A 21463-nucleotide genomic window follows, 5' to 3' on the forward strand; every position below is an offset into this window, starting at 1 on the left:
TGTGGAAAAAAGGAAAAAGAAAGGGCAACAGTTTACTGGCACGATATGAAGCTTCTTCAAGAACATCATCAGTAGTTAATGAACTCAACCCCAGCCCTTCTTCCTTAGCACCCAGAAACAAAGACGTCGTCGAGGTGAGGGATTTGGGAATTCCTCCATGGCTGACTCACTGAGTAGCTGGGCAAGAACTGCACAGGACGCTACTCTCCGCCATGGAGACTGCGGCGTGAGGAGAGGAAGTGAGAAGGGAAAACCAGCAGAGCTGCTGACTCGGCTTCCACAGAATTATTTTTTGCAAAACTGTCAACATAATTGTGAGACCAGACTTTCCATAACAAGCAAATGCAATGCATTTATAGCTACTTAGAAAGTGCCGGTCAAAAAGAGACAGACTTTAGAAGCATGAGACTGGGGTCCAAGGAAAAACAAAGACTTCTCCACTCACTGACTTAAAGGGCATTGTTTGGCATTTACCGTATTTGTAAAATAAATTGCTGCTGGATGGGGAATGGAGGCTATAAATAAGGGGTCTTTTATCCATGAATGCAAATCCTAGCGAGCTATATTGTATCTGATTTAATGGAATAGCCCCAATTACATCTAGCCTACTCTCTGCTTGCAGTAGGTATCAGGTGGAAATGGTTTCAGACTCTTTTTGCCCATCTGCAAATTGTATAGCCCTCCCCCGTTAAAGGAGCCTCCACCACAATAGATTTTAACCTCCAGCTTAGGTTCAATCATTTAAGCAGTCTGACCCTAAAAATACATTGCCTAACTGAAGCCAAGACATTACAGAAATGGTAGAAATAATAATATATTGAGGGTCACTGCATGTTGGATGTGTATTTAGTATTTTTACATTATGTTATTTAATTCTCATAAACACCTCCAATGCTGGTATATTTTTAACTTCATTTTTACAGATGAGGAAACGGAGGCTCGAGACAGGTTGTGGAACTTGACCAAGGTCACAAAGCTGGGAAGGACTTCAAATGAAACATTGTCGTTTGAAACAGCATTAACCTAAGCTAGTTGGTTGAACTCTTGCCAAAAGGAATGCTTTAGAGGTGGCTTTTGTTTCTGGTACTTGCGGAGGCACTTCTCTCCCAGCCCCACACCTCCATCACCATTCCTCAAAACATTGCCAGCTTTATAAATTTGTTGTTGTTGTTGTTGATTTAAGAGTCAAGTGTTTTGTTTGTCCATTTCTTGCACTGGAAACATTCTTCAATGACATCCTTGGCCTATGATTTTTTGCCATAGTCCTTACTGACTACACAATTGCAACCACCCACTTTGTGGGGTTGTCCCTCTGTGTTGACTTTATAGAGGCCTACCCAGTCCCCTAGTTTCTTGTTGTCATCAGCCTTAGTTGGGTTGATTCGGTGTTCAACACAGAGAGCCTCCACCAACTTGACATATACGAGCTCACCACAGTTGGATGCCAACACACAGGATAGGCCTGTCGCTTTTTTGGCAGCTTCGCAGATCCCATGTGCCAGGCCACGGTGGATGAGGGCGGCCTTCAGCACCTCTCGTAAAGCGGTGTCAGTGTCCATTCCACCGTCAACAGCCAAGCTCTCCTCGGCCATGGCGGTGGGTCATGGTGGAGCCCAATTTCGAAGGCACTTAGCCTCAGCGGTGGCAGAGCAAGAGCTCTAAATTTGTTTTGACACCTCTATTTGTCACCTTCACCTCAGCGCTTGGCCAGAGCCCTCCCTTTCTGCTTTTTGTTTCAAGAGCCTAGTGAGTGGGTGGCACATGAAAAGCAATTGAGAGTTGTCAGGGAGACCAAGGTAGTGTTGGGAAACATTTGCTATGATGCATTTAGATGGGTTTTTAGAAAGTTCTGTTCTAGTAAAGCTGTGACTTAAAAAATACAAATTCATCACTCCTTTAAAAGAAAGGGAACAGTCAGAAGCAAGTTTGGTATTTAAGCTTGTGTGATTATTGTGAAGCCAATGCTCAGCGCAAATGTGACGATGAAAAGGCCAGGTTCCAGAAGTCAGACGCTAGAAAGTCAAGGGAGACAGTTACTCCCTTCTTGCCACCACAAGCCCCTCTTCACAGTCCCCTTGACAGCCTGACGGGATCAGCAAACTGAGGACATGAAAGGCCAGGAAAGCCACATGAACTTCCAGTAAAGCCTCTTGGAATAGCAGACAGACAAATGCTTATCACCTCTTTTACTGGGCTTAGAGAGAGGCTTGGTCACATGACTCAGAGGCTTGGTCACATGACAAAACACAAAGGGAAGGGCTTTCAGTTCCAAAATAAAATATTTAGGATGAATGCAAAAAGTGTTCTACTCAAGTCTAGGAAACCCACGATTAAGAAAAGACTGATAACAATTAAGAATTCGTGAGTAAAATATACCGAATTATGGATAAATGTTTGCACTGCCACAATTTTCTGGAATGGTGACATTTTTCAAAATCATGACTAGTAACATTAGTTAATACTTACATATAATGTTAAACATTCTGTTGCAAAAAAGCATTATTAATACACAAGTCATGCTCATTTCCCCTCACTTAAACATGCCTACGGGAATGTGGTTTTTGAAATGACAAGCCATCATCTAGTGACAGTTCATCCTAATTGTGTGCTTGATTCATCTAGGGTAGAGAATGGGGGCAGAAAGCACATGCTAATTTGTCTGATAACCTGAAGGGGACATGGGTAAACCCTGAATAAAAACAAAGCAAAGATAAACAAATATGCCTACAAACGCTGCACACACAAGAGAGGCATTTCAAAATTATCCTTGGAAGTGATGACCAAAGAAGGAACTGCTATGGAAAACACCAAAATGAAGGGAATAGCATGTTAATGTTGGACCTTCTGCCCTGATGTCACAGAATCAAATACAGACCACTTTCTTTTCAAATCGTCCAGACTCCCACCTGTGTGCCCAGTTTAATTCTGTCCAAAAAACCTGGCACTGCAGGCCAGGTTGACTCTCATGAACAGCACCCCATAGAAACAAGGACCCTGTGGGCCCAGAAATGGAGGCCCAACCCTGGATCAGGAGCAGCCAAGCCTCTGCTTTCCAAGCCTGGCAATCATTCTCCCGAGGGCTTTCCTTCCACTTCCTTTAAATAGCTAGAGAGAAAGAGAATTGAGCAAAACCACAGGCCACTAAACTATAAGCTTAAACTCCAAGAAAATAAGGACAATATCTATCTGCCCAGCACTTAGCCTGGTCCCACCAAAGGCCCTTGAGAACCATGAGCTGGATGGATGGATAGAAGGAATGAATGAATGAATGAATGGGCAAATGCTGAGTCTTCCAGTTTTCATTCTGTTGAGCAAAGCAGCAGAGTCATAATTTTATTTATATCATAAATAAGCATCCTGGGGAAAAATTTTACGTCAATGCTGTCAGTTTGTCTCTTTCAATGCTATGGGAGTATTAACAGTATGGTTTCTCTAGTTTACAAACTGCTGATCATGCTTTTAAAAATAGAATCCTTACTGCTAACACTTATATAACTTTCCCTTCTGCTCTTCTCCCCATCTCCTGCCACACACACACATATCTGTTTATTTGTGCTAACAATCGTCATCTTTATTAAGAAGCTCTGGAAGGGTCCATATATGCTGGCACAAGGTGTTAAATGCTTGGAAGAGTAAACAATCAAATTGCCTAGAAAACGTGTACATGATTTATCATTCTAGGAAGAAGATTGTTCAAAAGAAAAGTAGTATCCTTATTAAGCACACATACAGTCATACCTGGGAGAAAACCCCAGGCAGGTGCTTTGCCCCAGCTTCACAAGTTTCAAGGTGGTTAAGGCAGTTTGGATACCGACTGGGGAGCCAAGCTTTCCAGAGGACTTCCCTGCGTAAACCATGTTGAGTTTCTCAACAAAACCAGCTGCCCTGTGAGGATGCAGAGCCTATTTGCATTCTTGTTCACTTTGATTTTGTAATCATGGGGGGAACTTATGTCCAAAAGCATCTTTAAGGAAGGTGGGCCGAAGCTCAGAGAGGTGCTCCAGGCTTGAGGGACAGGGGCTGGTCCTTGTTAGTGTCTAAAGTGAGGCAATTTGTTCTAAAACTACAGAAAAGCATTTCAAGAAACCAATCCCCTCAACCTTAGGAGGCCCCTCGTTCCCATCTCTTCAGTTTCTCACTCCCTTAACTATAGACCCGCATTTTGGCATTCTGTTCCTATGAAGAGGAAAAGAAGAAAGAAGAACAAACGAGGTAGTGGGTAAAATCCTTGAAAATTCCCTCTTGTGACATTTCCCTAAGACCAGAGCCCTCCCCTTCCAGCTCCAGCCTCTGCCCCTGCAGCGAACCTCCGGGACTCACTGCCTGCCCAGCCAGGGTCTGCATCCTGGAAGCCGCCACAGCATCTTTCTTATAAAGCTGAAGGTCAAGAATCACAGAGGGCTGCACACCTGCCCCCTCCCTGCTGGACAGAGGGTCGGCCTTTCTGAGGAAAACTCCCTGCCCAGGAGAAGCTGCAGGGCACGGTGGTTACACGCAGGCTCTCAGGCCAGTGCCCAGGTCTCAAACCTCAGCTCCAAGATTAACCAAGTGACCCCGGGCACGTTTGCTAACCCCTCGGTGCCATGGTGTCCTCTTCTACAACCCAGATCAGAACAACACATGCCCTCAGCCCCACCACAATCCTGCCCGTTCATGCATGAGTCAAACAGAATTTAGAGACTAGAATCCCCTTCCAGGTGGGCCTCTAGTGAAATTCTTTCCCTGGTCAAAAATTTTTGGGGTGGCTCATCTATGGCAGTTGCTGCAGTCTGCAGGCCTGATGAGGGATTTCAGTGGTCATTGCACTTTTATCCTCTGAAGGCTGAATTGCTTTCCAAAAAATGGTCCAAAATGAGGTCAAACCTCAGATCCCATTTCCCAAATGATGGGAAACATCCCTGATGAGGGATTTCAGTGGTCACTGCGCTTTTATCCTCTGAAGGCTGAACTGCTTTCCAAAAAATGGTCCAAAATGAGGTCAAACCTCAGATCCCATTTCCCAAATGATGGGAAACCAAAAGCATGGTCCCTGCCACCATCCTCGTGTAGCTCACAAACAAGGATGTACACACAGTTCTGAAGGTTCTAAAATCTTAGCAATGGCAGCGTTTGAATGGTTGCTAAAAATACCTTCATCTCTTACACAGTCACTCTCTAAATCTACTTTATCCCTTTAGAGAGGAAGCTCCTGAAAGCCAAGCAACGTCTCCATACTCAGTAAAGGGCAAACAGGAACATTCGGCAAGAGGGTGAGGTTGGCGGCTTCCACTGTCTTTTCATCCAAGGACCAAAAGCTCCCAAAGACTGGATGTAGGTCAGCATTCCCACTAGAAGTTACAGAAGGAACTGGTACCGAGGTTTCCTACTTATCTTCCTTCTGGGCGTTCACTTCACTCAGTGGTAAATGTGTTCAGGCACTGAATCACAGCATTTTAGGTTAAATGCAACTTAAAATTATTCAACATCTTAGATAGACGTCCTTCCCCTGAGGAGAGCCCGTCAGGCCCAATAATAATCACAACCACCAGCAACAGGAATTCTCCGTTTGACAGTGAGGCAGCAGGCTGAGCTTTACAGATGAAAGACACACTGCTCTAGTCCTGACTCTGTTACTAGTTTTTATACAGCACCAAGCAAGGCATTTAACTACCCTGAACTCCTGTTTACTCATCCATAAAATGAGTTTCATTAAATTGCTTACTCCCAGAATTGCTAGGAGCATTAAACATGTTAATGAATGTGAAAAACACTTTGCGAGCATATCAACATCAGGTCTATATAAACCTTTTGGACATGGAATATCTAAGACTTTTATCTGGATTCACACAATCTAATGAGTAGTTAAAATACATTACAATATAACAAATAGTGTGCAGTTTTCAGCTAGTATACTAAAAATTTGTTATTTCCCCTAATACATAATTGCTTTAAATTGTTTCCAAAAGTCCGCAGAAGACAATGGAATGTTATTTGACAAGGTAGGCTGTGACTCTGGGCAATAAGTTTGCTTACTGACGTGATAAATATTTAAGATTTTTCCACAGGAAACAAGTCAAATAGAATTTACCAATCTGTTAACCATAATGTGCTTGTGTTGCCAGCAAACTTGACTTCTAAGCAAAAAACTCATCAAAATAATGTCAACTTTAGTCACCACTACTAGAGCCTTTTGCTTTCTAAGGGCCTGAAGAGTTCTTATAAATAAGGTTTCATTTTTTTCACAATAGTGTCTTGAAGAGACTCCATTTTGCAGACAGGAAAGCAAAGGCTTCTTTTCTCTCCTTCTCTGAAGCCCAACTTCTTAGCATCGCATTTAAAAGGTCTGAACAAAGCCAGCACAGGCTCACTCAGTCTCCAATGATTCCACTTCCAAAACACACCCACCCACCAGCTGCAGACGGCTGCACAGAAGTCCTTTGGGCTGTCCCACCTCGCCACTCCTATTTCTTTTCCCTTTGCTTGACAGGCTCATTCTGCCTCCACGCCCCTTTGTCCTGCTGTAATAGTAGCCATTCTTCAAGACCCAGGTGGAATGCCATGTCCTTCCAAGAGACTTCTCTTGATCTCCCGTGGTAAGCATGGCCCCTCGCGCTCCTGCAAACCTGGAGAACGCAGCTGAGTCATTCCAGACGCTTAAGACGAGGTTTTCTGGTACCAGTTTTCTTTATCTCTGCATTCTCCCCATCTCTCTTCACCCTCTTCTTGTCCTTCTCCCCCTGAAATGCAAGCTCCTTGGAAGCAGGGACCATGTCTCAAGCATTTTATATCCCCCACTAGTCCCAGCACATAGTAGCTGCTCAAAAGTATTATTTTTAAAAAAATGAGGCAAAATGGTTAAACAATTCTGCATAAAAGAAGCCCTTCCACCGTGGGATACTGGCAGAATGGGAACTGACACACAGCCTCCTGAATGGGTGGGTTAGGTTTTTATAATAGTGATGTAGAGCAATAATAACAAAATACACACACACTCCTCACTAGAATCTAAGTTTTGTGAGGGCAGCTTCCCCAATGCCTAGAATAAGGCCAGGTGCATAGTACAAACTCGATACATACCTGCTGAATGCACGAATGAATGTCCTTCCTCTTTTTCCACCAACGGTGGAACGATTTTGTTGCACATTCTTGACAGGTTACTATCTTTGAATTTTGCCAGATCCAGCTTCTAGATCCCTCTCACTGAGTTCTCATCATATTTTCTGCATGAACTAGGTGATTCCTTTATACAGGAACCAATTTCCAACATTTCTCTAAAACACGTCTTCTAGTAAATCTCTCTCCACTATTTTCTGTTTTAGAAAGGACTACAAAAACTCAGATGGTTTGAGAAGCAAATACCTACTACTTTTTGGACATTCGGTTTTTCACTAATATGTGTATCTTGGAGATAAACCTCACCACTCTCATTGTTTTACTAAAAGAAGTCAGCACTTTCACCTACACAGTGTTTTTGTAGCTCAATACAAAGGAAGCTGTTGCTCCAAGCTTACAAATGTGTAAAGAAGTGGTCCTAAACTCGGGGTGTCAGTACCCAAGGTGTCTCCAATACAGCAAAGAGAGTTAGTTGCTTTAAAATGTCCAACTGCAACTGCTTAAAATTTTAATTTAAAAAATCCTGGTTACATGGCATTTATGGGAGGGAAAGGAGTTCCAGTATCAAATAAAAATGGATAAAAGCACCGCAACTCAAAAAAGAAAAAAGATACACACACATAAATATGATAAATCCCCTAAAAGGTTGAATGGCTGGTTCAAGGTCATACAAACAATTAAAGTCACTGGATTCGGGCTCTTACAGTCCCTTAGACTGGGATTACTCATCTCTGTTCACCTTTTTCTACTGGTACATTTATGTCCTCCTTTCTTCTTTCCAAAACCAGCTTTTACCCATCCGCTGCTTGTCTCAAGCATCCTACCTAAGAGAAACTTGGCTCCTCTGCTGCTAAGTAGGATAACTGAAGGAAACATGGAAACCGTGCTTTCCCCAGAACTAGGTGGTCTCCCAGGCCAGAGGCTTCTAAGGCCCAGCTCCAGCACAGAACCCCCCCGGGGCCAGTCCTGTAAGGCAGGGAGGCCCCAGGGACAAAGCAAGTCAGCAAAACCAGCCAGACCGCTCAAGCTTTAATTATTTTCCCAAAGAAGGCAACGACTTGTTCACTTGTTGCTCTCCCTTCCTCAGACACTAAGAGTTCAATACAATTCCTCAGCTAACAATAAAGTGCCTATTTTGTCAGAGGGAGTTCCTGCTAGAACAAAATGCTGGGCGTTGCCACCGAGTCGCAGAAATGAAAGATGGGAAAGGCCTGTCACATCCCTGACCCCGTGGGGCTGGCTGCAGAGGTGACCTCAGCCCGCTTCACACTGGATCTTTGCAGATCTAACTCCCTCTTTTTTGTGTGTGTTGTTTTTACAGCTTTATGTTCTGAATGTTGGCTGCAATCAATGCACCTGTGGAGAGCAACCACCTGTCTGCACTTCTAATTATCTGCCTTTTATTTGCCAGGCTTGGACCCAGACACTGAATATAAAGCAATTCCAAGTAAAGTGTGTGCAGAGAGGCCCTGAGCCATGTCACACGGGCTCTCCTCTGAGTAAACTGCGTGGACTTTGTGACAGCTACTTTGGTTGATGACGACTGTTCTGTGAGTACTGGTCCTTGGCTGTGTTTCTGATAGGTGAACTGCTACTGTATACGTATTCATTAATTTCTTCACTCAACAAAACATTCATTACTTGCCAATTATGCGCCAGCACTGTGCGGGACCTATATAGACGAGTAAGACACAGCCCCAGCCCTAAACAGTCAGTCTGGCAGGGATGCAGGTTAACAGGTTATGATGCTGTAGTATGTGTGGCACCACAGGGGACCAGTGCAGATACTAGGGAAGCAGAGGGGAGGGTTATTAACTCAACCAAATATTTAGATTAGATTGCATGAGTGTATCTGAAAAGGCCTGTGTAGGACACATGCTATGCAGAAACTCTCCTGAGAATAGTTAACTGTAGTGCCTTTGCCAGCCAGGTACAAGCATTACATGGAAATATTCACTAAGGAATTAACCTCTTTTTTATAAGATTTGCTCCCAAATACATCTGCCCCCTATGACAGTGATTTGTGCTTGCCATTCAATAGCCCTATTTCTTCCCTTCATCCTAAATAATATAACTCTGATTTTATTCAGAGCCACAATGGGCCCAGCTAAAATACTACATTTCCCAACCTCCCTTGCCAACTTGGGCTGGCCGTGTCATTAAATTCTAGCCAATAAGAGAGAAGCAGAAATGTGAAACTGCTTGACTCTGGGGAGGTTGGACCTTTTTACTCTCCACCCTCTTGGCTGGAATGCAGATATGATGGCTGGAGCTCCTGCATCTTGCACCATGTATAAGGAGGCATTGAAGCTGAAAGCCAAACACCAGGATGATGGAACAGAAATATGTGTGTGTCTCTGACAACTATCAAGTAGACATACCAGCCCTGGACTGCTTGCCCCTTTTCTTCTAAGGCACTGTCTTGTTTAAATTCTTGCTATTTGCAGTTTTCAAATACATGCGACCAAAAATACCAGTCTAAGCTGAATTTGACAAATTAGTGCAAATAAAATGGTAATCATAAAATTATAAATCTAACAAAGGAGTTGAGATTTCATGTGTCAATAAGAATGTTTTTGGAAACATTCACTGCAAAGTCATTGACATGTAAAATTTTAGACTTATAAAAGAAGAGAAAATCCTCAAATATAATAGAATGACTCCTTCAAAAAAAGAATAATCTGGTTATCTAAGGATAAAGGAGGCCCAGAGAAATATGGATGAAGCCATTAAACTTTTTTTTTTGCAAAAATATCCCCATTTATGTTAAGAACGCTGATTTTTGAAAAATCATTATTGTGTTCGAAAAATTGTGCCCCACCCTCCAAAAATTCTTAATTCAACCTTTCTTTGTCCTAAAAGTTTAGTGCCTAAATGCATTTATAATAGGAATTTTATAAAACATGAAATAAAATAAATTTGTTTTTATAATTTAGTTTCATTCCTCAAGATAAATTTTTACCTTTACTATGCAATTTTGATGTCTGGTTTAAGTGAATTCACTTTAAAGAGCCTTTTATCCTGTACTCCGAGTGCTCTCCTAGCAAGGCCCTTTCGGACTGTTGGGTCCTCACTTCTCACAGCACTTGCTTGCTTGTTATGAATAGCTACGCATGCTCAAAAATCTCTTCTGTTGTCCACGCCAAAAGCAGAGCTTAACAATGGATGTCACTCACAGGTTATAAAAGCAGAACAGAGAAGTCAAGAAATAATTAAGCCCTTACTGGATGCCCCACTGTGGCAGGCCCTGCCTTCCAGAAGGCTGGCCAAATAATTCTTATTGTAGAAAAGAGATGCATACATGTGAATCAAAAAGAACTTTATTTAAATTATGGCTATAATTTATTTAGAGATTTCCAGTGCCAGGCAGTGTGCAGGGTCCCTTATATACCTCCGTGGAAGGCAGAATAGCTCCCTAAAGGCATCCATGTCCTAACTGCCAGAACTTGATCCACGTTAGGATACCTGGCAAAGGGGAATTAAGGTTACAGGTGGATGATGGTTGCCAATCAGCAGACCTTGAGATGGGGGATTATCCCGGGTTATCTGGGTGGGTCAAATCACAGGATCCTTATAAATGGAAGAGGGAGGAAGGAGAGAACCCGGGAGATGGCAATGTGCAAAAGATTCAGCCCAGTGTTGCAGGGTTTGAAGATCGAAGGGAGCCAAGAGCCAAGGCAGTTTCCAGAAGCTGGAAAAGGCAAAGAGCCCTAGTCTTCTCTATTCTCTAGAGCCTCCAGAAAGGAAACAGCCCTGCTGGCATCCTGACTTTAATCTTCTGAGACGCATTTTGGACTTCTGACCTCCAGAACTATCAGATAATAAAACCTTGTTGTTTTAAGCCATTTGTTTGTGGTAATTTGTCAAGGCAGCAATTAGGAAACAAATACACCTTCTTTCGTTTAACTTCATTCTCACAGAGATCACGTAAGATTGGATGTTACTACCTCCAATTCACGTTTGTGAGCACTAGGACTCCGCGGATTTAACTACCTTGCCCTTAACACACAAGAGCAAAGCCGGGATTCAAACTCTTGCCTCTAACTCAAAAGCCTTTCCATTACATTACACGGCCTTTAAATAAAAAACACACTCTGAAAGCTCCTAACAGGGTGCCTAACATGTAGAATACATTCAACAAATGAGCTTTGCTGGAGCAAAGGAACAGAGCAGGGAGCTTCCCAGAAGGTTCTGGACAAGGAGCTGGCTCTAAGTGAAGACCTGTGTTAGCAAGTGAAGATCCAACTTCCCATCAGGCCAAGCTGGGAAGTCAGGGCTTGACCCAAAACAACAGGGGAGTGACTTTTTGAGCATCTGTGGTGTGTGAGCAGCATGCATGGAGAAAGAGAGAGGCCATGGGGAGCAGCAGGACCCAGTCAGGAAGCTGTGCAGTCCTCAGAGCAGATGGGACGGTGCCTGGGTCCAAGGAGAGGCCGTGGGATGGCAACGGAAGTGATAACAAGAAACGCTACAAGGAAGATGTCTTAGGACTTGGCCACTGGCTACTTACGGTGGTGGGAGGAGAGAGAGGAGGCCAAAGGGACTGGCAGATTTTAACCCCAGGCCTGAGAAATCACAGCAGCACTGACTAATACTGAGAAGTCAGTCTGAGAGAAGGGGAGAGATGAGAAAAGGGGATGAGTGATAGGAGAAAGTGAAAAGGAAAGCACGGTGGGAAGTGGTGGTGGGGAGTGGTGCCTGGCCAGCACCCACCTTACAGCTCCTGCAGTCATCCAGTCATCACTGTACTTGACCCCTGCTGACCCAGGTGTCCTCCGTCCTGCAGCACCTGACCCTGCACAGGTGGTTGGGCCGCGTGAGTCATTCATCCTCTTTGAGTGACCAGAGGATTGAGTGTCTGTAACACAAGTAAATGGCTATCCTGCTTCTCTCTTCCTATTTCTTTGAGGAAAGCAAAATAGTATATCTTCTGATTATTCTGAACAGCAAAGTTAAAAACTGAAGAGAGTATAGGATTAACAATTTAAGCAGTTAAGAGAGAATAACGCAGACCCCAAGACAATCTTGATGGAAAATTTAGTTTTCCCTGAGAATAATAAGTTGTGTAGACACTTCCTTTGGACCTGGACTCAGTAACTTAGGAAGGTGTCAATCACTCCAATGTTAACATGCTAAACTTGGAGTCTGGAGATCAGAGTTTTCATCCAAGCCCTCCTACTAAATAGCTGACTTGGACAAGACCCTAAATAAATTCCTAGACCTCAGTTTCACAAAAGCCTAGAATTAAATGATGCCTCAGACTCTTGCCAGCCACAAAATTCTATAATTCTGTGACAAATGCTATTGTAAAGCTCTTGATTATTTCTCTGGCTTATAAAAGAAAAGTTTAAGTGCATCTTTGGCGCATCTCTGAATTCAAAGAAAGCTTCCTGAATGTCATCTTGTGACACAGGCTTTTCTGATGATTTTAAACATGTTCCAAATCCTTTGAAAGGATCTGCTTCATCAGCAAGCGTGACTCAATTTAAAGACCCAACTTCAAGGGTCTAAGCCAAGGAGAGGAAGCTCTCTGGGTTTCAGGGTTTGTTTTGCTGCCTCTGATGTATCACAGGCATCCACCCTTGCATCTCTACATTGTGCTCAGCCTGGCTAAGATAATTAAGCAAATTAAGGGCACAGGAGATGCACAGCCACGGGGATATGCCACAAAAGCAAACTGCCTGTGCTACTCAGTGATCAAGTCCCTTGAACCAAGCTAAGGAGACTTGACTAGCCGGTGCCCAATCAATAGTTGGTCCATTTTTTCCTTCAGCTTTATCCAAGCTTCTCGGCATGTCTGCAGCCAGAAGACAGATACCATGGCACTCAAGCCACCCATCTCCCTGGCCAATGAGTGGTGGCTGTGGTTCTACCTTCAATGGGGGACTTAAAACATGCTTTGTCTCTTTAGTGAAATGTTTCAGATTGAAATGGAAGACACTGCTGGACAGCAGCTATTGGCAGTTGTCAAGAGGCTGGGGCAGGGGATGTGGGTTTCTGCTCTTACCTCATCATGTTAGCAAAATTCAGCAGGTAAGAAACGCTCAAGCACAAAGGCAAACACCAACACTGGTGAAGTCGGTATCGGCTGCTCTGCAAACCCGGCAGGGAAGTGCTCACCGCAGACCGTATACCTGAAACCCATTCTCCTTCTTGAGTTACATGCTTGCATGCACCATGCTTACCCTCAAACTGTACTCTACCCTGATGTACCATACTATTAACAATGCCTTGCGTATATGCCATGCTTTCTCATGTGAATTAACATAACGCTCCGCTGGATGCTCATCAAGCACCCCCAGACCTAAGGGGGCATGGTTTCGTTTACAGACAGATGAGTGAAAGAAGGCTTGGTGGCATCAGGTGGCTCACCCAGATCCCTTGCTCTTCTCACTAACCCTCACTAGTAACAAAGGATGCTGATTAAGAGCGCAGGCTCTACAGTTAAAATGCCATGGTCAAAATCACAGCCTTCTCATTTACTGTGTGACCTTGGATGAGTTTCTCAACCTCTCTGGGCCTTAGTTTCCATATCTGTGAAATGGGAATAATAGCAGTAGCTATTACATAGGGCTGTATTGAGGATAAAGTGACATGATATGTGTAAGTACTTAGAACAGCGCCTGGCACCCAGGGTGTGCTGTTATGAGGATTAGATAATATTTTTCCAGATCATGATTCTCCTTCTATACTAACTGATGTACTTAGAGGACACGTCTAGGAATCATGAGTAACCCATGCTTTTTTTCACAGACCATTTTATTATCTTTTGATGGTAGTCAGCTGTTAAATTGTCAGTTCTGAAAAAAAAAAAAAAAGGAAGCCAATTGCCTATAAACGTTGTATTATTTCCCTGTCTTTCCCAAAAATATAAAAAAAAATACATACACACACATGTATAGGCACAGACAAAGTGTGGCACAACAAAAGGCAAATGGGGGAAGCCAGGAGGGCAGGTAACAAATTCTTCCTCAAAGCCACAGCTGATCAAAAACACACCACTCAGCATCCCCACCCCACCCCAAAGAGCAGCAGGTCTGGGCTGAGGACCTCAAGAGCTAATCAAGTAAAGGCAGACCCCAAGACCTCAGTGTGCAGGGAGGGTTCTAAGTATTCACCCCCAAATGCACTTGGCCCCTTGGTCCTTTAAATGCTGGGCTGGTGCATGGCCCGGGGGAATAGAGACGGGCAACGGGTCCCTGTCACAGCGGAGCGGAGGGTAGGGGTGAGGGAGCTCTGGGTCTAGGTCTCCTCTAACCGAACCCCATCTGCAAACTTCAGAGCCTATGCAGGAGGCACCTCCTGAGAAAAGGGGGAGCAGCCTTTCTGATGAAAACTGGTTTGACTGTTTGGTGACCAGCCAGTCAATTTGGTGGACAACAGCAGGTTGCCTGGTTGCCTGACATAACCAGTTTCCTCAAAGCCTCAGGTGGCGAACACCCTGGGGCAGAAAGGACAGGGCCGGATGGGGGGCCCCCGGGGTTGCTGAGGACCTGTCCTGGATGTGGTCAGTGTGGGAGCAAAAGCAGCCCGACCCGGGGAGTGGTGGGGGGCAGGCAGGATGCTCTGGGAGAGGAGGGATTTATTCCCGAGAAAGGAGCTGGAAGGACTGGGCTTCCACAGGGCAAGACAAGACCTTGCTTTACTTCCTAACGATCCTGATGGATTTTATGTCTGGTCTAACCCCTAAAGCCATAGAAAGAGAAATGAGAGTGTGTTGTGGGGGGTGGGGGGGGGTGAGGGGCTGCTACCGAGACAGAACTATCCTGGGCTGCTGCTCAGGGATTGTGAAATCGGCCTCAGGCTGTCACCTTCCCTGGCCTGGCCGGACAAACCACCCCACCGAGGGCAAGTCCTGCAGGTGTGACTCGGTCTCATCTCCTGCCACTTCCATCTCCCACCCTCAGACTGAGACCCTGCGTGTCCTCGCCTGCGTGAGCCTCTAGGCCACGGACACCCCGGCTGCTGCCTGGCGTCCCCAGAGTGCTCGCGACCTGACAGGGTGGCTTGAGGGGAAGCCTTCAGTCTCCATTAGGGGGCCCCTCCCCAAGCCATCCGCAAAGACCTTGTCATCTAAGTAAAGCGCATGTCCTTGATGGGCAAATGCAGCTCAAGAGATGGCCCTTTGAAACTGACTGCACCCCTAAAGCCCTCTTATACGGAAAACTTATCAGCTTCACAGAGTCCCATTATATCTGAGAGAGCTGAGGTGCTGAGGGGGTCAGGGGAAGGCGGCCCTGGGGTGGGGAGGGAGGGAGGGAAAGGGAGAGAACACTATTAGCAATATTTATATTGTAGCATCATAGCAATGATAATTAGCAGTATTGGCAATACACTAGCATTATTATATGAGTATTGTATTTTGTCTTTCAAATAGTAAGGATGGGATACAGACTGCAGCCCTGATTTTTTTTTTTTTTCCTACCTCTAGGTCACAGACCAAAGAGAGTACGTGTCCATAACTGCTAAAGCACAAAGCACTGTGAGATGAGCCTCATGCGCCAACAGATGAGTATCTGTGCAGCACATCTGGGGCGGGAACAAATCTTTTGTCCATAATCCTTTCTGGAAGCAAACAGTGATTACTGAGATTGTATCAGGCAGCCAGGAACCTTCCTTAAATCTGCTTTAGGAAGCAATGAAGTAAAAAGGCGACTTGTGCTGAGAACCCGGGCTGGGACTGAGAAGCATTAAGAAGAACTCTGAAAATTATCAGGCAGATACAAGCGTGGAGGGATTAATTACCCACAGTTCTCTCTGAATTAACCTCAGACCTCGAAAACAAGCGAGTCAGAAATAAAATGCCAAGAAGAGAGAATAACAATATAAAAAATCAAAGAAGATAAGGAGGGCGATAGGATTAACAGGCGACAATGGATGGCAGAGGGAGCAGCATTGTCATCAGAATAGACTCTGTACTCCCTGGGGCTTGAAAAGAATGTGGGTTAGAGATTACCCACCCCTCAGAATGCAGAGGGAGACTGCTTTGGCAGCAGGAGGGTTTGGAGGCTTAGGCTCACTGAGGAAGGCTCCTTTTCCCCTAACAAAACCAAAGTAATGGTCCGTGACATTTAAACCACAGGGTGTGTGATAACTGGCAGGAATCCAGGAAAGGAGATGCAATCGTTGCGCTTAGTATCTATTTGCGATAAAAGAGAATAATTTTGAAGACCAGGCACCTTCCCTTGCAGAAAAAAAAAACGGGAAAGAAATGCCAATGTGGAAGGATACGTGTAAGCAGGAAGGCCCAATGGTTGGCAAATACTAAGTGTGCAACAGATACCTGCTGAATGAGCAAACCTCCGAAATCCCCCAGGTGAAGAGATCTGGAAGCCCAGAGTGGGTTCCCACTGCCCAATTCTCCCCAGCTAGTTGGGCAGAGAGGGCGGGGCCCAGGGCAAGCTCTCCCCACTTTCGCTCCCTAAGGATTTTTCCACCGCAACAGTCTGGAACCACAAGAAAAACTGTTGTGTAGGGTGGGAGATGTAGCACTCCCTTCTTTGACAGCAGGGAGCAATCAAGCAGTGTTTGTCCACTTTCCACCAAACCCAGAGGTTGTGCAGGTGCTTTTCTTGTTTGTTTGCTTAAAAGGAAAACTGGGCAAGACACATGGAAGACAGGCTATCAGCTTTCAGCATCCTAAATCCTTACCAGCGCAGCAGGGCTGGGAGCAGGTGGAAGCACAGACCCTGAGGGTGGGCCCTGGGAGGACGAGGACTGGCATTTTTAAGAAGCCCCCTGGTGATACGGATGCAGGTGACTGTGGATCACGGTTCAGGAAATGCTGAATCTAGTGCAACCTTTTCATTCTTAAATATCAGGAAACCAAAGCCCACGGAGGGTGTACAACTCACTGAATTCACATAGCCAGATCCTGGGTATTTGGTGAACTAAGGCCAGGGCTCTTTATTCTATATCACCTTATCAGCCTCATTCCACAAAATATTTCACAGGTAGGGAAGTGTGGATTAATATTTCCCAGAAAGAGTATAAACATTTTTGGAGGGCAGAAACTCTCACACTGATTATTTCATAGCTCTGCCCCTTTCAAAAAGTGCTCTGTGATATTGATTTTTCCTTCACTAAGGTGCACTGGCAGTGAATTGTGTTTTGAGTATCTCCCAACCCCCCTTTAGAAGTGGATCTCCACCCTACAGTGTTGGAAGGATGGCCTAAAGATAAGGATCTCTGGATGGTGAACACCTGTCCTAAAAGCCCATGGTCTACTGGAGCAGAGTTGAGATTAGAACCAGTTTGCCTAACTCCTCGCCCAGGGCTATTCTGTATTCTGACATGGGAGTTTCAAAGGAGGCTGGAATTCTGGGAAAGTGCGGATAGCATTACTATGAGGAGGAGATTACAAGCTTCCGATTGTGAAAAGAGGGCTTTCTGAGGGAGACGTAGCAAAGGACCCAGGAAGTGAAACGCTTTCTCCAGTATTAAAACAATTCAACTGTGCAATAAAAAAAAAGCAAGATGGAGCCAAAACATTCCCTTACAAGGAAACAGAAAACCCTTGCACAGGTATTGATTGCAATAAAGCAATAGGATCATACTTCTTTCCCTTGTCTTCATTTCACACATTTTTGTAAACTGCTTCTATTGCATTTATAAATAATTACAATAAAACATAAAAGCAATTAAAATCAAAGAGGAGATTAGCACTCTGGGAAGAAACTGTGACCTGGAGGTCAGCCAGGAAAAGCCAGGGTAGGGTGTTTCAGTTTTGGACAAGCAGAGGCTGTAGCAGGGCAGGACTAGTGGAGATGGGTGGTGTTTTCAGCTCTTGTTACCACCTCCCAAAGAGCACAGGCAAAATTTTCTAGGTTAGGCATGGGAGTTCGAAGGCATTACACCTGCCACATACTCCCCAAATTGGGCAGTGCCCCCAGCATGACCCAGGTACCCACGGCCGGCCTCTAGAGCATCTAGGGATCTTCTACCACATACCTGATGCATTGGCCACCAGCACTCACCGTTAAAGAAACAAGGTGAGGCTAGGATAAAAAAAAAAATCAGTGAAATTGCAACATGATGCTGCCAGAGGGAGACAAGACTAAACCCGTGCTGTTGTTGACACTGAGGGTAAAGTGAAGAAAACAATCATCTCTATCGTACCTCAGTTACAGTAATAATTGTGCCAAAAAGAGAACTGCACAGTGGTGTGTTCATTCAATAGTTTTAAAGCTTGTTTGCAGAAAAGGAGATCCAAAAGGGATTGCAAAGTCAACAGATTAGAAACGTAAGTCAAAAGAAAAGTATATATTGGTTATACAGAACCACTCTTCTATCACATGTGATTTTTAGTTCATCTCAGAAGAATTCTTTAAAAGAAAAATTCCAGGAGTTCCAAAACATCAGCTGGAAATCACTCTGACCTCACTTTCCAAGATCATTCTTACTTTCCAATATTATTCACTTCCAAACAGAAACACACCTAGAGCTTCCAATAAGTCCTGCAAGTCCTAACTACAATCATTGTTCTTAAATAACAATCTCCTGAAGTTCTGTCTCTTCCTTTACAATCTCACAGCCCCTTCAGAGATACCTCTGCAGGCAGCCACTGCAGTTGGCCAGCCTCCCTGCCCCACACATACTCCAAGGAGATTATTAATAGAAATATGTCCTGGGCCAGCACATGTCAGGCCACAGTCCTGAAATCATCAGCTGCTTCTAAAAGAGCACCTTGGTAAAAGGAGCCCAGCACACACTTGGGCCCTTCCCTACTTTCCACACTGACCGCCCCCCATCCCTACCACACACACACACACACACACACACACACACACACAATTATATATATTCTTTTCCAAAATATTTTTGGATCTGCTGCTGCAACAATTCAAATCTTCAGTTCCTCTTTCAGGAAACCCTCCATCTCCACTTGATGAGGTCCAGGGGCCCAGTGGGCAGCTCCACCCAGAGGTCTAAGCCAGCAAAGAGGAGGGGAGGTAGGAAGCTGTTGGGGTTTTTAACCATTGTATTTCTTTCCCACTTTAAAAATGGAGTCCTGATTTTATTCTGGTGGAGAAGACTTACGTTGTGCATATTTTCTTTAAGTTGCTGCCTTCAGAGGCCTGCTACCAGAAGATCACTGCAGTGTCTCCAACCACCAATACTTAAGGTCACTAAGAAAACTGGGGGCTCAAAAGGTGTGGAGGGAGACGTGAAGATGACCTATTAGCTTTTCTCCTCTGCCACCTGACATCTCCTTTCATCATTTCTAAACATGATGGTTTCAGTGTATTTAGCAGTTCTGGGACAGGAATTGAGGCACTGTCCTTCCACATAAGGGACTCGCCGGTGGACTCGAGGAAGGGCACCCTGAGCTGCCGGAGGAATTCCAGAGTCTTCCCATCAGTGCAAGTAGAGATGTATACCCCTCAAACAAGGTGGTGTAGGAGTGCTCAAAAGGATCCGGTGCCCCAGGCGCTCCACAATCCCCATTGCTGCCAAGCCTCGGTTATGTGGCGAGGTATAAATTATTTACCTAACGGTCCCTTCTCCAAACACCTTCCCAAGCCAGGCGGCCGGCTGGGCCGGATTCCAGCGGCGGCCCCCGGTAGCCTCAAGGCTGCGCACCCCTCTCCCTCCCGCGCCCCCGCCCGGCCGGTGCTCACCGTCTCGGGGTCGTTCTCGAACACCTCCCGGGCCTCCTCCTTGTTGCACAGCTCCTCTATGCACTCCCTCTCCAGGTGGCCCTGCTTGGTCTCCTCGAAGACCTGGTAGGCTCGGCGCTGCCTCGGCCGCAGGAACTGCGCCGCCTCGCGCGCCCGCAACAGCACCGCTGCCCCGCCACGCCGGGCCCGCGCGTCCGCGGAGGGGAGAGGAGAAGCGCGCGGGGATGGGGCAGGGCAGGGGGCGAGGGGACGACCGGGGAAGAGAAGAGGACACACGGCCATTAGCCCAGGCCTGTCGCCTCACACGCCCGGCTGCGGGCACGGGCTCCGCGCCCTTGACCCGGGGATGCTGCGGCGGCGGGGGATGCCCCGGGCGCGCCGCAGTCTCGGCAGCTCTCTTGGCTGCGGCAGGGCGGGTTCGGGAGCGCGGGCGCGACGGAGGCTGCGGGCAGGAGCGCCCCACTGCCCGCCCGGGGTACGAGGGGTGCGTGGGGCAGGGGGTCTTCCCCGACAGACCCCATGCCGGGAGGGGAGCCCGGGCCGCGGGAGCGCGCGGGGCGGTACTCACTGTGCGAGGACTCGGTGGCCAGCAGGAGCAGCAGCAGCGCGGTGCCCAGGGCGGCGGCGGGGCCGGGCTGTGGCGGCGGCATGGCGGGCGGGGGCCGGGGCCGGGGTCGGGGCCGGGGCCGGGGCGGCGGCGGGGAGAGCGGGACGCCCGCGGCGGCGGCGCGGAGGAGCCGGGCGTGCGGGCCGAGAGCGCGCCTCGCGGTCAGAGCGCCCGGGAGGCTCCGGCGGGCCGCGGGCGCCGCGGGGGAGTCTCCCTTCTCATCTTGTCCAATCGGTTCTGAAGTTCACATCCCGGCGGCGGCGCGGAAGCGCACCTAGGGCGCTCCTCGGCGTTTCTGGGCGGCGGGCGGCGGCGCGGCCCGGGAAGGCGGCGCGGGGGAGGCGGTGCCCGCGCGGGGAGGGCCCGGGGGCCGCCGAGGGGCAGTCCCGGCCTCCGACGACAGCGCGTCCTGCACGGGGCGGGGGCCGGACCGAGCTCCTGAATCAGTTTGCAAAACCCTTGAGTTGTTTCCAGTCGGAAAGATCAAAAGATTGAAGAAGGGCGGGGGGTATAACACGCAATCAAGAGCGTGGCGATTTCAACACACTGACTGGTTAGACTAGTGTGTCCTAGGAGAATGGAATTCTCCCAAATCAATTACTGAGCTTATTTATTTGTGCTGGGGTAAAATTTTTTAAATTAAAAAAAAAGTAATACCCTAGTATAACGTAACCACTTACAATTTGACCGTTTACCAGGTACAATTTGAAGATTTAAACCTCTTTTCCAACCTCTTCTCCCCCCACAAAATAAGCATCTACCACATTCTTTTCCAGTTTTCATTCCTAGACACATTTTCTCAAGATTTAAAACCCACCAAAGGGAAAGTAAATTGAAGTCCAAATGAATTTTATTTCGGGTTCAGGGAGTGAGATTAATTTATTTTCTTGTGTAGTCTCTGTTTTCCTTAATAATGTTATTCAAAACCTTGAGGTTTCCCAAGTAGATGTTTAAGCTGAAAGCAACAGTGTGCTTATTCTCAGAGACAAAGACTTTCTGTCTTGTCTCAGAATATTTCACAAAGTTATAAGCAAAAAACCAACCAACCAACAAAACAAAACCAGAGCAGACAGCCCGCAGCGAGCCGGGCACACCCCGCGTGGAAGAGGGGCGCGGTATGGAGACCCCTGTTCCGGAGATCTCA

General features: G+C 46.4%; 2 protein-coding genes across 3 annotated transcripts in view; both read right to left on the bottom strand.

Moving 5' to 3' along the window:
- GAS6 (growth arrest specific 6) overlaps window positions 1-20620 on the bottom strand; it is a 60254-nt gene extending 39634 nt beyond the window's left edge. The window contains exons 1-2 of one of the 2 annotated variants that reach the window (XM_037806552.1): window positions 20281-20620; window positions 19713-19879 (exon numbers count right to left, since the gene is read on the bottom strand). In XM_037806552.1, the coding sequence (XP_037662480.1) occupies window positions 19713-19879; window positions 20281-20362 (249 nt within the window). In that variant the 5' untranslated portion in view covers window positions 20363-20620. Of the gene's footprint in view, window positions 1-19712; window positions 20247-20280 lie in introns of those variants that run through there. The other variant, XM_037806551.1, reaches the window with a different exon arrangement.
- On the bottom strand, window positions 11-7325 carry LOC119512015 (40S ribosomal protein S12-like). The gene has a single exon (XM_037806553.1). The coding sequence runs from the start codon at window positions 1590-1592 to the stop codon at window positions 1245-1247; it is 348 nt and encodes a 115-aa protein (XP_037662481.1). The 5' UTR covers window positions 1593-7325; the 3' UTR covers window positions 11-1244.
- Window positions 20621-21463: the final 843 nt, after the last annotated feature.

Source organism: Choloepus didactylus, chromosome 17, assembly GCF_015220235.1.
Source record: "Choloepus didactylus isolate mChoDid1 chromosome 17, mChoDid1.pri, whole genome shotgun sequence".
Taxonomy (NCBI): domain Eukaryota; kingdom Metazoa; phylum Chordata; class Mammalia; order Pilosa; family Megalonychidae; genus Choloepus; species Choloepus didactylus.

Coding starts and splice junctions, on each gene's coding strand:
- LOC119512015 (XM_037806553.1), bottom strand. CDS start 1,592: ATGGCCGAGGAGAGCTTGGCTGTTGACGGTGGAATGGACACTGACACC.